Below are 14612 nucleotides of genomic sequence, written 5' to 3' on the forward strand. Positions count from 1 at the left end.
TGAGGGACCACCAGCAAAACAACAGACCTGTCCTCACTGATGCAAATATAAAGAGATGAAACAGTCAAAAAAATATGTATTGTTTTGTCTAAAATTGTTTCCAGAGAGGACAGGAAAAAGTGGAAACTGAGCTTTTGTAGCGGTATGAAAAACATTAAGGTATAGAAAGTATGTGAGAAAGTGAGAAGAGGAAGACAAATCGTGCAGGTGAGAGACAGAGTGAAATGTGAGAAAGGGGCTGAGGGAGACAACCGCATAAGAAAAAGGTGTGAGAGCATGAGGTGGTGGGTGAAGTGATGAATTGGGGAGATGGTGCTTTCGTTAGAGGACAATAGAGGTGAGAAAAAATTCCCTGGAGGCTGTTGCTCTGTTTATGTCTCCTCCTTTTTTACTCTTGTGGAATATCAAGTCCTTGTGTCTGTACTAATAAGACAGACAAATCAAGAAATGAGAGACACAGCACAAAACACTCTTACCTGTGCAATCTGTCCTCCAGTAGCTCAATATACTTGGTAGTGTTCTCTTTCAGTCGGCTCTCTGTAAGGAGAAAGAAGCACAGAGAGAAAACAGCATGTTACTTGAACTCATTTATTAATTTTATTAACCATGATGGGGTATCCTAGCAACAATCACAGGCCTCATAGCATTAAAACTGGCCTGACATTAGCTATATTGTACATGGGCACTGTTAGGGAAGGTAGCAGTTATCACAGCTGGTGACGGCATTGTGCTGAGAAAACTGCAACAGTACAGTTCAGTACAAAGGCCAACTGAGTAAATATCATTCCCAATACTCTAGGAAGGGATAAAATCGGAGACAGCCTGCGGATAAAAGGAGATATTATCATGACATAGGTCCTTACATCGTGCCAGATTGTCTGTGGGGCATAAAGTTGGAAAGATAGCTTATGTTGCTTCCTGCACCCTTCTGCCAGCAGTGAGCTGTGCCTGAGGAGGCAGACGCAGTCTGGATGGAGAGAAGGGCAATCTGAGAGCCGTTAATGAGCTCATGTATGAAACATGAGAATATGCCCCCCGCAGCAGCAGATCTTTGAATACAATGCACTTATATCAAATTGCACCACATATACAGTATATGCGCACACAAGCTATAACGTTCAATATAATCCTCATTTTCCTTGAAACACACACACACACACACACACACACACACACACACACACACACACACACAAAGTTGGACTCATAAATCTATCCAACATCTGCACAATTCAACAGTCAGTCAGATTTTCCACACTCTGGTGCGGTAGTTCCCACCTCTGGGGGTCGGGATCCACACAGAGGTCGCAAGATATATCTAATGAGTCATTAAATGATGAACTGGATAAAAAAAATCAAGCATATTCAGCTATGCAATCTGTGAATATTTTTTCTGATTTTTCTATAGTAATTAGATGATATTTTCTCGTACAATATTGGATAATTTTACCCCTTTAGGCATGTAAAAAAAATTCAAATTAGCCATTTCTCACTAATAGCTATCATCAGCTTTACAGATGTTTGTAGTTACATTTACATATCTTAACTGGATAGTTCACACATTTTGGTTTTTGTAGGAATAAACAAGAGATATAATGTGTTAATTAGTGAGTATAAGAAGTGCTGATACGCAGATTTTGTTATCATTGACAGAGCTAGGCTAATTGTTTCCCTTTGTTTCTATTCTTTATGCTAAGCTAGGCTGACCACCTGCTGGCTGTAGCATTATATATAATGCGCAACATCAGAGTGTTATTTAACTCATCAAACTCTCAACAAGAAAGCAAGTTTGTTTGTTTATTCAGAAAATACTTAAACTATTTCTTTAAGGGACATGAACCAATAAAGTCTGGGGGCTCATGCCTCAGTGGTTTGCTATTATTGACTAAAACTCACACAGAGAAAAAGTAACCTAATTGGATGCTCTGAATCACACTGAGGTTTGAAATACAATTTGTCTCATTGTCTTGATGGTGGTTATTAGACAGCATCAGCTCCAAGATGAGACAGACTGCGGGCTGTCACAGTGGGGGGAGAAGGAAAATGGCTGAGAGAAAGCTGTGACGCACACACACACGCACACACACACACACACACACACACACACACAAATTCATGTCCATACTTTGAAGAAGAAATGAGATGGAGAGAGTCAGGCTGTTTATGGGGGTTGCATGTGTGTGTGTCACAGAGTGAGAGGAGAGGCAGAGATCTTGCCTGAGAGTGGTTCGGATTCAAAGTGGCCAAATCTGCTCAATTAGAGGGAAGAAGGAGGCCGCTGGAGCAGCTATCACATATCTGGTGAGTTGATCTGGTGTATGAGGACCAGACAGCTCACTTACCACCCCTCTAATTGCTATGTGAGATCCTATCCTACCTGACAAAGTCTCCCTTGTCAACTTCCATTCATGCCGGCTCCGTTAAGCAGCGTGCAAGGAGATAACTGCTGAATTATACATGGGGGCATTAAGCCTGACTTTGGATGGCTCAGAGCATGTACAGATGTGAGGTGACAAAGTAGACTATGCCTTGAACAAGAGCAAGAGGCAGATTTAGAAATAATATAACGTGAGGAATAGAAACAGTCAATATATGAGGCATATGAAGATGGGAGATGCAGACATGAGTGTATTAACTTAATATTTCTTCCTATGCTGATACTGCTGATGCTGAGGAGAGTCAGTGTGCCATCCTGTCGCCATGCCAACCGGTGGTAAAACCAGTGAGGCTTTTCGGGCGTGACAGATGAAAATAATCTCTTCTTTTTAGAATGGGACAAGACATCATGCAGCAGAGCCTCCTCCTGCGCCAAGTGGAACCACAGCACTGGGTGATATTACCACTTCCTGTAAGTCTGTGGGAGGCTGCCGTCATTGGCAGACCATGCAAATAAAATCGGCACTAAAAAGCCCATAAAGAAGAGAAAAGCCACTCTGTTAGTCCCTGATACAGTATATTTGGTGTTGGAGGAACCTCACAAAGGCGTTCAACATGAGCCAACAATGGAAAATTTATGAGCTCAACCTCCCTTCACACCAGTGATCTCAGCAGGTGCTAAACATCACTGATTGTTGCCAAGGACCCCAGCCAAAATTGAAGAGGCCTTTTAATTCATAACATAAACACAGGACAGAGAAACTATTGAAAGATGGTAAGAATGTGTTACTTGATTTTGCAGAGGCCATCCACTTCAAAATACTCATTCATTAGTCTAATGAAGAAATAATTACTTCAGCTAAATGGATGTAATGTTGATAAAAAATTATGAATCTAATGATTACAATCAGTAGTTCAGACAAAGCACACTGAGCATACATATGGCACAGAGATGCACAGTTCCTTGTGATAAAAGTTATTGGCTTTTTTAAGCCTGCAGGAGTTAACGATGGCAAGGTGTTTGGATTTGCTGCTGCTGCATTATGAGCATTTGAACAGCCCTCTAATTGAAAGTGAATAATGCAGTAATTTCTTCATTGCCTTGTAACAATAAAAGCACCCAACATCTGTGAGGCCTTCGTGTTGTCAAACAAATTAGAGGCAGCTCCGTGCTAACGCAGCACCATCGATATGCGTGTTATAAAAGCCTGTGCATAATAAGGCAGAAGAGAAATTGTGTGTCTTTGTAATTGAGTTGAAGGCACTGACTATGATTAATGTGTTTAAGCTCGGCTCGGGCTGTTTGAGTGCAACGACACTGCAGGTAACATAAACACACAGTCAGCATCTGCAGACACTCACAATATATGAATGTATCAGAACTTAGCAGCAGGCCAGCAGCATAGCTAATGGAGGAAGAGGGACAGGCTGATATCTCAGACAGACACTCAATAACCCGTAATACTTTAAGGCTCTGGGATCACAAAGCATAGCAGTACACAGATTGCAGCTGGCACAGCGTAACATATTGTGGGGCTATGCGCGAATGCACAACAAAAGGAATCATTTGACAAAAAATTGGCTGTGTGTACAAAATCTGTGCTTGTGTGCAAATATATACTTCAGTTCCGGGTGCTGAATTGCTCTGACTGAAATGTTAGACATGCTCACACTGTCATTATAACTCACATCAAACTCGAGAGTTTGTTTAGAGGAGACTCAAAACTTACTTTGCTGTGGGCTGTAACATTTTCCCTGACAACTGAATCTGGGAAGCACCAAGAGACCAAATAAGACTCTCCCAAAATGCATAGTTGTAAAAGCGCTCAAATACTTTCTCTACGCTTCACCTGCTCACATTCCTGCTCCATTTAACTGGCATCTTATTCCTTATTCCTCTGGATCCTTTGGGAAATTCTATCAGCACCAGGCTAAATCATTTTCCCCAAAAACACATTTCTAAATTTGTCACCTCCCTCCACAGGAGAATTTTGTCTGAACAAGACTAAGAGCTTTCAGCCATGCTAGCAGCTCTGTGCTGTATTGGTAAGGTGGTGCTCAAAATTAAATGCTAAAGTCTTGACATGTTTGTTTACTATCTTAAAGGTAAGGTAACATATGTTAATTAGCGCTAGGTGCTGCTGAGATGGGGGTGAAGAAAATATCCTTAGTATTAAAAAGAAATTTGGACCTGATGCACCAAATGAAAGGTCAGGTGATCACCAAAGTTATTACACTTTATTATCCTGAGGATGATATTAATGTCTGTACCAAATTTCATGGCAATCTATCCAATACCTCACTCAAAATCACAAATGTCAACCTCATCTTAGTGCTGAAGGAAAAGTCAAAGGGTCATCAAAGTCATTAGGATTCATCCACTGGGAACTATAAATGTAGGTGACTGTTTAATACACACTTTTTTGTACCAATCCATCAAATAGAAGTTGAGATATTTCCCTAGATAGGTGAATATTTACATTTAGTGGCACTACATAAGAAGTCAGGGGATCACCAAAGTCATTAGGATTCATCCTCTGTGCACCGTGGATATCTGATTTCATGGTAGTCTATCTAGTAGCTATCAAAACTGTCAGTCTGGACCAAAGTCGCAGACCAAATGACTGTGTTGCTAAAAATAAACAGCTGTAAACACGTTTGGTCTTTACTTTGTTCGCAGTGGCCTAGCTTTGCCATTATAAATGTTATAACCAACACTCCTTCTGGGTGGATTTGAAGAAAATAAATTGATTTATGCTATGGTTGGAGCTACAGTAGTGGCACTTCAATCAACTTGCATTTGTTTTTGTAGTAATTCTTTCGGGGATGGACATTATGATACATGTGACAAATTCACAATGGAACAATATCTTCCACTTAATCACAGGAAAAAATGAATACTGCAGAAACTTCAGAAACAAAAACCAGGAAACATTCTCCTGGGTCCACTTACCAAGTATGCCTCTCAATCATTGAGACACACTTTAGGAGAAGAGCTGTCATACGTTCCATCATGTTCTCAACAGAAGCACCCTGAAAGAGGCCGTCATGAATAAATCATATATTTCCTCGGCTTTACTATTGGCACTCCATTAAGAGGAAAATTGCATTTGTTTAATAACACAGAGAGAGACAGTATTATGATGTGCAATTCAGTTGTTGGACTTGTATGCATGGTTGAGTTTTGCCTGGCTGACGATCAAATAAAGCACAAAGGTGACAGTGGAGTGGGAGTTGTATGAAGACAGAATAAATTGTGGAGATCCAGTAAAAGACAAAAAAACACTAATTAAATGTGGTGCACTGGAGCCATGTGAAGCTGACTGCTTACTGTCTTGATCACAGAAAGCTAAATTACCTGACTGATAAGGAATATACCGCCTGCATACTAACAATAGCATTAAATAAGCATTACTACAATAGTTGGATAAATCAAAAGGAACACACACTGAGGCTGCCACCAACCAGCCAATCGTTGACCATTTTATTTCTAACAGAAAACCCGGTCTCTTAAAATTAAGAATTATATCATTGCACTTGACAGTTAATTATTTTTGTGAGAAAAGCTTTTGCTCTCTGTGTAACACTCTGTGTCTCCACCAAAAGAATCTGAATTGTTAGCATTGCATGTCTCTCAAAATCCTAATAAGAAAAAATTGGAAACAAATAGAAAAAGAACAAATCTGTGATATTTTTCAAAATAATTATCTTACAGGCAGAACTCAGAAAGCAATAGTTACTGATGGTCATCAATCTGGCTTGCTTGAAGTTACCAAAGGGCTCCACATTTGGTCCTATCATGTTAACATTGTAGGACCTAGGCTTTAGACCTAGACCTAGGCTCACTGGTTTGTACAGCTCCATTCATTACTATGTAATGTACATGCATGCAGCTGTCCATACCATCCAACCCCTTGATGCTGTGTATCACAGTTCTCTTAGATTTATAACAGGTGACAGTTTTAAAACCCATCACTGTATCCTTTGTGTGAAAGTGGTGTGAACATCATCTACAGTACTGCGTGAAGGGAAAGACATTGTCTCTTCTTTTATTTATAAAACCATCCGAAATAAGCTACCATTTTATTTATCATAACTTTTAAGACTTAGAAATATGGAATACCACACTCATTCACAAGAATGCATCACCTTGGATATCCTAAATGAACACAGAAAACTACATTCACCTGTTTGTCATGGGTGGAATAAGCTTCAGGACTCCCTTAAATTAGACGTTTTTATCCCTAGATCATTTTAAGATTCTGTTAAACAATGTTTTATATAATGAATGCTGTTTTTGCACAATTGCCTGCTTTGTCACTGTGTACAATAGTTATTTAGCTCTTTCTCTTTGTGTTTTTTTTTTGTATTTTGTAAGTCTGTTGTCTTGTGTTTGTGTTGTTTTACATGCCTTGTATATAATTGATTTTACACAGGGTACCGCTGGAAAAGAGAGGTTTGCTTTCAGTTGGTTTCCCCTGTTAAAATAAATGCTGTCTATCCAGTCTCTATCTACATTTTAATGTCCTCACTCCTGGGGGTCATTTACTCATCTTATTCGGCTCTTCAATTATTTATTTGTAAATTTAGTATCACTCGAGATCCCTCATGGGGACAAAATTATACTCTCAGCAGGGAATCAAACCTCCAGCTATAATGGGTTTGGTATTCATCAGCACTTGTGCCAATGGTAATTAGGGACATAATGGCTCCCGGGCCAAAAAGCCCCACACCACAAAGTATGCTGGGTGGAGACGTTCAACAAGCTGAATCTCTGTAGTTCAACTGAAATGTATGAAGACTTTGTCAAGGTGTCAGCTAAACTATGTGTTCCTTCAACGCTCATGTCATGAGAATAGACCATTTGAATATGTTCTTTTGTCATGAGATGACTCTGGTATCATGAGCATGCGCTATAAATACCTCAGAAACCAATGAGATGGCCATCTTGACTTTGAAGTAGACAGTAATTTCTAGTCCCCTCCAGCTAAAGAAATGGTAATGTGCTGTTTGTGGGCTATCAGTTTTCAGCTAGCGTGTGCCAGCCCCTTATTACCAAATAGGATGACAGTTTAATGAGCCCCTTGCTTGGTGTCAGCAACACATTGTGAAATTGCGCCTACTGCCATATTGTGTGCGCCCACTTAAGCAAAGGCGCACAACCAATCATTAACTTGCCGTCTCTTCCTTCATGGTGACGAGTTGCCCACCTGATTCCCATTCCTTTGTTTAGCCCGAGTATTTGCATGTCACTGCTTTCCCAGCCTCTGTGTCCCTGAGAGCTGCATTACGTTGTGTGAGCCACGCAGTGTATTTAGGATACTGAGGTGAACTTGAACATGTCTTTGGTGGTTGTCAGGAGAGATTAATGCAATCCCTGGCTGCTTAGCAAGTCAAGGTGTGCAGCAGTGCAGCTAAAATACACACAAGTTAAAGAAATAGAAAACATAACCGCATTTGCAAGTAAATACAATCATATAAAATAACAATAATATAAAAGATATGGACCTTCTATGGACAAAATACCAGGTCAGTGCATATATAATAAACACCCAACACTTACTTAAAGCAGCCTGGCTGTAACAATGAAAGGGTGCCCCCTAGTGACATCAGAACATGCATTTAAGAAAAGACAATGGCCCAACACTTAAGGTGACACTGCAGCCACAGGCCGTAATGATATAGATAACAGAGCATGTTAGACGGCTGATTGCATGCCTTAGGGTTGCAGAAGGAGCCCGATCCACAGCTGAAGTCCCCAGTCCTTCACTACCCACTCTGGTCTCACTTTACCGTCCCCCTTCCCTTTTTCATGCTGTTGTCTCAGTGCCTCAGAGAGTGAAGTGACCTTTTTTAGAAATCTCCCTGTGACTGATGGACTGGAGAGAGTAGCACTGCAGGTGGTGCCGTCAAAATCCATTTATCTCTCTGCCAGTGCTAGGAGGCCAAACCGATCGAACCACCCCCCCCCCCCCCCCCTGAAAAAGCAAGATTCTTCTTTAAGCAGCATTCAGATCTGTTAGAGTCAGAGACTGTGTGAGCGCTGATAGATCATGTCTGCTGTGAGTGGCTCGGAGGTAATTGGCTACTTCACACAATCTAAAGCTCATTTCCCTTGCACACCCCGCAACCCCTCCTCCTTCTTAACAACTGCCAATCCTGCTGCTAACTCATTTGATGCCGAGTCCCCACTGACAGTGGTTCACTTCTCCTTCGTTTGGGAGAAAAGTCATTGTCCATTGATGTCCTCCTGGCACGGAGCAACATCAAGAGAAGACTTCTTTTTCAAAGACCTCTAATGATTCGCATTTTAATTGATATTTAAAAGGTGTTTATTCAAAGTGAGAGAGAGCGGTGTTTTTCAAAAGTACAACTAATGTTTTCTCGTCTCAGTGGACAGGTGAAAAAACACACCAGTGTTCTTTCAGATAACAGTGCCTTCATATCATTTTAAGTTAATTATATAATTATTTAATGAGCCAGTTTGTATTGTCATAAATGGTTAGAAAATTAAATGCTATCTGCAGTTTTTTACAAGAGAAAAAAATATATCCATATGTAATATATCCTGAAGTTTTTACAATTTAGAATGAACCTGGAGATGGGAATACACAACAGTTAATGGAATAGTCCAATCTTTTGGGAAATATGTCTACTCGCCTTCTTGCAGAGAGTTAGATGAGATGACTGATACCACTCTCATCTTTGTATGTTGAATAATCATCTACATCCAGCAACCAATTAAATAAGTTTAGCACAAAGACTGGGAACAGAGGGAAACAGCTAGCCTGGTTCTGCCTGAAGGTACCAACATCGACGTACTAGCACCTCACAGCTCACTAATTAACAAGTTATATCTTGTTTGTTGATGCTGAATTTAAAGACAAAAACAAACAAAAAACATAGTGTGTAAATGACAAATTGCGATTTTAAGGGGGATTATGTGTGGGGCTACTTTTTGTCCTGGAGCAGTCACTTCCTGGAGCCTCTGCTGGTTGCCTGGCAACTCTACAGCAATGAAAAGACTTCAAAGTTACTGTGTTAATTAATGAGCTTTAAAGGTGCAGGTAAGTGGATTTTTATACATTTGGACAGAGCCAGGATAGATGTTTCTCCATGTTTCCAGTCTTTATGTTAATCCAATCAGCTAGAGATTACAGTGGCATCGATCCCTCATTTAACTCTAAGCAAGACAGAGAATAAGCACATTTCTCAAAATGTTAAACTACCCTGTTAATTTATGTAAATTAAACAACAAACACCTGTGAAATTGTTAATAGCCGGTAGTGAGAATTCTTTGTTTCCCTTAAAATGTCTTTTTTGCAGTAATGAGGATGCTACACCTGCTTGCTTATTTTTTTAATCTCTAGTTATAACCTTTTGTCTGCAGCAGCCCAGTTTCTCCTTTGGGATGTAAACAGTTCATGTGATCTTAATGCAGACTGGCCTCAGTGACTCACCGTGCTGCGCCTCCCTCTGCTCCAGCTCCTGCCTAAGCTGCTGCTGCTGCTCTTTCATCCTGGTCAGCTCCTGGCTGCTCCCTGAACTGAGGCTGTGCAGTCTCTTGGCCAGAACCTCCAGCCGGTCCCGCTCCAGGTACACCGCCTTCATCTCAGCCTTCAGCTCCTTGGCACTGCTGAAGTCATTACCTGCACCGGTGCACCACAGGAGGACATTACGTTTACACCGCCCATTGATGAGTGTCTCGATCATTAATGACGTAATTAACTGAGGCTAATGGCAGGAGATTCAAGTAAATGAGGTGAATAAAAGATGTCAAATGTAGGAAGAAGTGAATCAGGGTGGGGTTGACTGGAGTGTCACCTGAGATGGCTGCCAGTTTGGCTTCATGTAGCGCCAAGAGCTGAGTTTCAGTTTCGCTGACCTTCCTCCTCAGGCTGCTGCCCAGCCTCTGACTCATGACCACCTAAGGGAAAAGACAGAGAAGAAGAGGTGGAAGACGCACGGGGGGAGGGTGGTAAATAACAAAACCTTTGCAGACACATGGATCCCACAGGATGAATAACATTTCCAATACTGCATTCATTTTCTTTTTGACACTCATTCTTACAAGACCTTACAGATTCATTTCCGTCCTTCTACACTCCCCCTCCTTTAAATATACAGCGGAGCATCAACGCCACTGTTACCTTGTCTATAACCTTTAGAATGAAAGGAAATGCTTTTTTTTTAATTTCAAGTGGACAGACAGGGAAATGTGAAATCTCCATAAAAGATGCCATTAGAATGTCAGAGAGGAAAAAGGCCCTGAATGTCACAGGCCTGATGGGGATGCAGCACCTCAGCTCTCCAGTATTCATCAAGGAATTGATGGCTTTAGATACAGCCTGTCTGCTCCCCCATCTGCCCTCACTCTGCCCTTTAAACCTCTGTTTTTCCCAATGTTTTCACTTTGAATTACAGCCAGATACAATCCCCATGGCAAGCTTTCTTCTTCTTCTTCTTTTGAGGAATTATTTTCACTGCTCAAAGGGATGTAGAGCCAGATTTTCTGACGCATTATCTTCTTGAATCTGACACAGATTTGTGCAACACTTTGAAAAGGCTGTCTAACAGGTTGGTATTTCTGAGACAGAACATCTCTCCAGGGAATTTTCTTCCCACAAAAAGTACAGAACTGTTTTTTTTCTCCAAATAGGCTTGCATAATTTTATTTCATGCATCACATGAACTGGAAACTGCTCTGGAGTGCTTTTCAAACTGTAGAAATTCTGATATTGGTAATTTCATTTCAAGACATCAGGCTATTTGTCAATTTTGCAAAAGTCAGTGGTGAAAGTGCAAGTTATTTTCATGCCAGCAATCATTTTGTCACAGCAGGTGTGCCATTTTCCACATGGTGGATATCTCATTTAGGAACAAAACTTTTCATTTGGACTTAATAACAGTCAATCTTGTGATTGTGTCTCTTTGTGGAAAACCTATATATTCTTTTGAGCTACTGTTGCAGCATCAACCAACCATTTGATGACAGGTTTCTAAAGGACACGGCTAACAATAAAAAGGTCTTTACAGAGCTCCCTGCCCCCATGCTATGCCCTCCTCCCTCTATCCTTGAACCACCACTTTTTACAGATTTCTACTGCTTCTGGCTCTTTCCAGCTGCAGAGATCTGTGTGTAGAGATCAATAAAAGGGAAAAGCAAACTCCAGAGAAGCAAAAGGGAACTCCAGAGACACGGCACATACAAAGGGAAGCATGCAAAGCCATTCACACACAAGACACGCAGAGAGAACCCACCAAAGCAATGCTAGCTCAACAGATATTTCACGTAGACACACAGTGCACACACAGTGAAATCTTTTGCCCATAGCTGTTAAAATGACAACTACAATAAAGACTACTATGATTAAAATCTTAACTAAAGTTGGCAATTTGTTACTTTGCTTATTCAGCTGCTTATTTCTCATCAGAAATGCAGAGAAAATCAGAGCTGTATTTCTTGGCAGCATTGGATTTTTAAGCAGGTTTTATTCAAAAAGACATCTCCTGTTGCTTCTGACTCTTCCGATGCAACGATGGAGAGTCCACTGCCTTGTCAAATAGAAATAAGCACATGAATACAAACATTTCCATTTAGTATGCCTATTTAACACACTGAAGCTGCCACACAGCACATACTTTCTATTTTGACTTACTTATTAGATTTTCGTACACATTCACTCATGGTTGGCATGCTGAGAAAAGTCTAAGGTGTTATGGAGTAAATCGTGTCTGAGGAACAGGGTGCCTTACTTTAGCAGTAGCTTCCTTGATGGACAGATTCAATGCCTGCCCCTGTTCCTGGAGTCTGCAGAAGGAAATACAAATGTTACAATCAAAAGACGCAAATGCAAGGATTAACAGAAAAAGTTTACTCTTGTGTTCTTGTGCAACACAGAATTTTCAAGAGAGTTACTGAATATTTTATAACTTTTATAAGAAGTTCTCATTCAAAGTCGTGTCAAATGAAATAAAGCACAAGAGTAGGCACCAATAACTCTAAATACTTGTATCTGGAGTGGGCATTAAAGAGCAAGAACTTCAAGCAAGAAATCAGAAAATATATTCACAAACAGAATAAGAATATCACATGCTGTCTAGCTGAACATATAATGTGTTTACATTTATACCGTGCACAAACTTGAAAGCACATTTACTCCTTGAGCAGGAGTAAAAATGAGGGCTGCAACTAATGATTATTTTCATTATCATTATTTTCTTAGTTCATGGCCTAATTGTCTGTTCTTAAAAAAAGGAATAAATTAAATGTTGAAAAAGTGTTTACTACAATGTTTTGTTTTGTCCAAAAATCAGTCCAAAATTGAAAGATGTTCATATAATTATCGTAGTAGATTAGTAGTAGTAGAAATTAGAAAATAATCACATCTGGAACTAGTGAGTTTTGGTTTGGATGATTAATTAATCATCTAAATTTGTTGACTGTGACTTTTTGTGATTGTTGTATGTATCCTTGAGGACAAACCTCATGTTTATGTGATTAAACACCTTGTGAGTCCTGACAAAACAAAGTCATAGTGCAACTACAGTTGATAGGTACCAAGAGGACCTGCCTTTTCTTAATTCTCCATCAACTGTTCTAGTTCAGGCGCATTAAAGCTAGGCCAATAGATTTGCCGCGCCGATATACAGAACGAAATTAGGTTATTGCAGATATATTGGTATATGTCAGCCGATAAATACAAGAAATTTCAGTACATTCTAAACTAGATTTGATATCATTTAGAAACAGTGTCTTCATTACATAGTTTATCCACCAGAGAGCACCGATGAGGAGATTTGAAAACTAAAGAAAAAAAATTGAAGGGATTCTCATAAAGATTAATCGTTTATGTTTTAAAAGGTCAAGATTTTCCAATGTATCGACGTCAAGAAACCAATCACCAAACCTACCGAATATCGATACCAGTATTGGCCTCAAAAATCCAGTATCAGTCAGGCTATAGGCTACTACTAAATGATCATGATAACAATCCTACCCTTTACTTCTCATTTCTAAATGCAAATGTCGTATAAGGACCTCACCTATGTTCCTGTCCCCATTTCTAAATCATATATCCATCATTTCAATATGACCTGTGATATGTTTAGTTGACTGAAAGCTTTATTTTCTTATAATCAACAATTCTATAAAACAGAACCTGTGAAGCAGCCTCCACGATAACACAAACAGACAATATAGATTCGTTTAATGTAAGTGTATTTGCCTAGATGTCTAGATCAATATTTCAGCTATCAAGGGTAAATGTCATATCAGTATTAAATAATGTAATTACTGATTGTAAACATTCAAAAAAGACAAACCATTAAGGTCATATTATTTGGTGACAGAGAAATAAATCAATTAGTAGATGGAAAAACGGAGCATGAAATCTACTATGAACAACACAGTCACCTTGAAACCATCTCATATCACAAAAATCAGTATGCCCTTTAAATGTTATTCAAGCTAATGTCCAGGGTGAGTCAGAGAAAAACGTCTCTGAACATCAGTGTTACAGCAGCCTTTTTACAAGGATGCCACGACTCTGGACAGTGCGGAATTTATTAATCCAAAACTAATAAGAACATACACCTTGATACGAGAGAGAAATGTCCTGTTTTATTTGGAATGGGGACCTGCAACACAATCATCATGCTGACCCGAAGTGCACCACCCTGAGCTGTGCAGCTGAATATCCAATCTGAGGTCACAATTTCAATCAATAATGAGAATAAATGCATTCCACCGGGGATGAGAATATGTCAGATCAATTTATGCCAGTGATGGTGGGTCACGCCACCGAGAAGGCGATAAGTACAATTTACATGTCTTTCTAACGAGTGGCAAGACAGAGAGGCTTTCCATAGGGCTCCCTCACAAGCTATTAACTTCAGAGGGTACGATGCAAAGTAATCATTTGCATCTCAGAAAAAACATTAAAATTCAGAGCAGGTTCAAGCAGGTGTGAGAGAAGAGGATTGAGAGAGCGTAGGGGATGCGAGGAATAAAGAAAAAGTACTCGTGACTGCTTGATACATCCTTTTTGAATCTGAAGTACAATTATTGGCCATAACGTCTTAAAGATGGTTACATTAAATTCATTTAGCTTTGTCCCGTTTTTTTCTTCTTCACTTGTCAAGTTCTTCCATGCAGTTATTTGAGATGATGGCTGAAGATTTGACTTGGTTGAAGCCTGATGGTTTAATCTACTTTCTTGGCATGAAAAGACAAA

The 14612-nt window shown here is 39.9% G+C and overlaps 1 protein-coding gene across 1 annotated transcript in view; it reads right to left on the bottom strand.

Moving 5' to 3' along the window:
* Positions 1-14612, bottom strand: part of disc1 (DISC1 scaffold protein) — a 50147-nt gene that overhangs the window by 23461 nt on the left and 12074 nt on the right. Inside the window, exons 7-10 of the mRNA XM_062429894.1 lie at positions 12133-12187; positions 10201-10303; positions 9837-10025; positions 477-537 (exon numbers count right to left, since the gene is read on the bottom strand). Of these exons, the coding sequence (XP_062285878.1) occupies positions 477-537; positions 9837-10025; positions 10201-10303; positions 12133-12187 (408 nt within the window). The remainder of the gene's footprint in view (positions 1-476; positions 538-9836; positions 10026-10200; positions 10304-12132; positions 12188-14612) is intronic.

This window comes from Scomber scombrus, chromosome 12, assembly GCF_963691925.1.
Source record: "Scomber scombrus chromosome 12, fScoSco1.1, whole genome shotgun sequence".
Taxonomy (NCBI): Eukaryota; Metazoa; Chordata; class Actinopteri; order Scombriformes; family Scombridae; genus Scomber; species Scomber scombrus.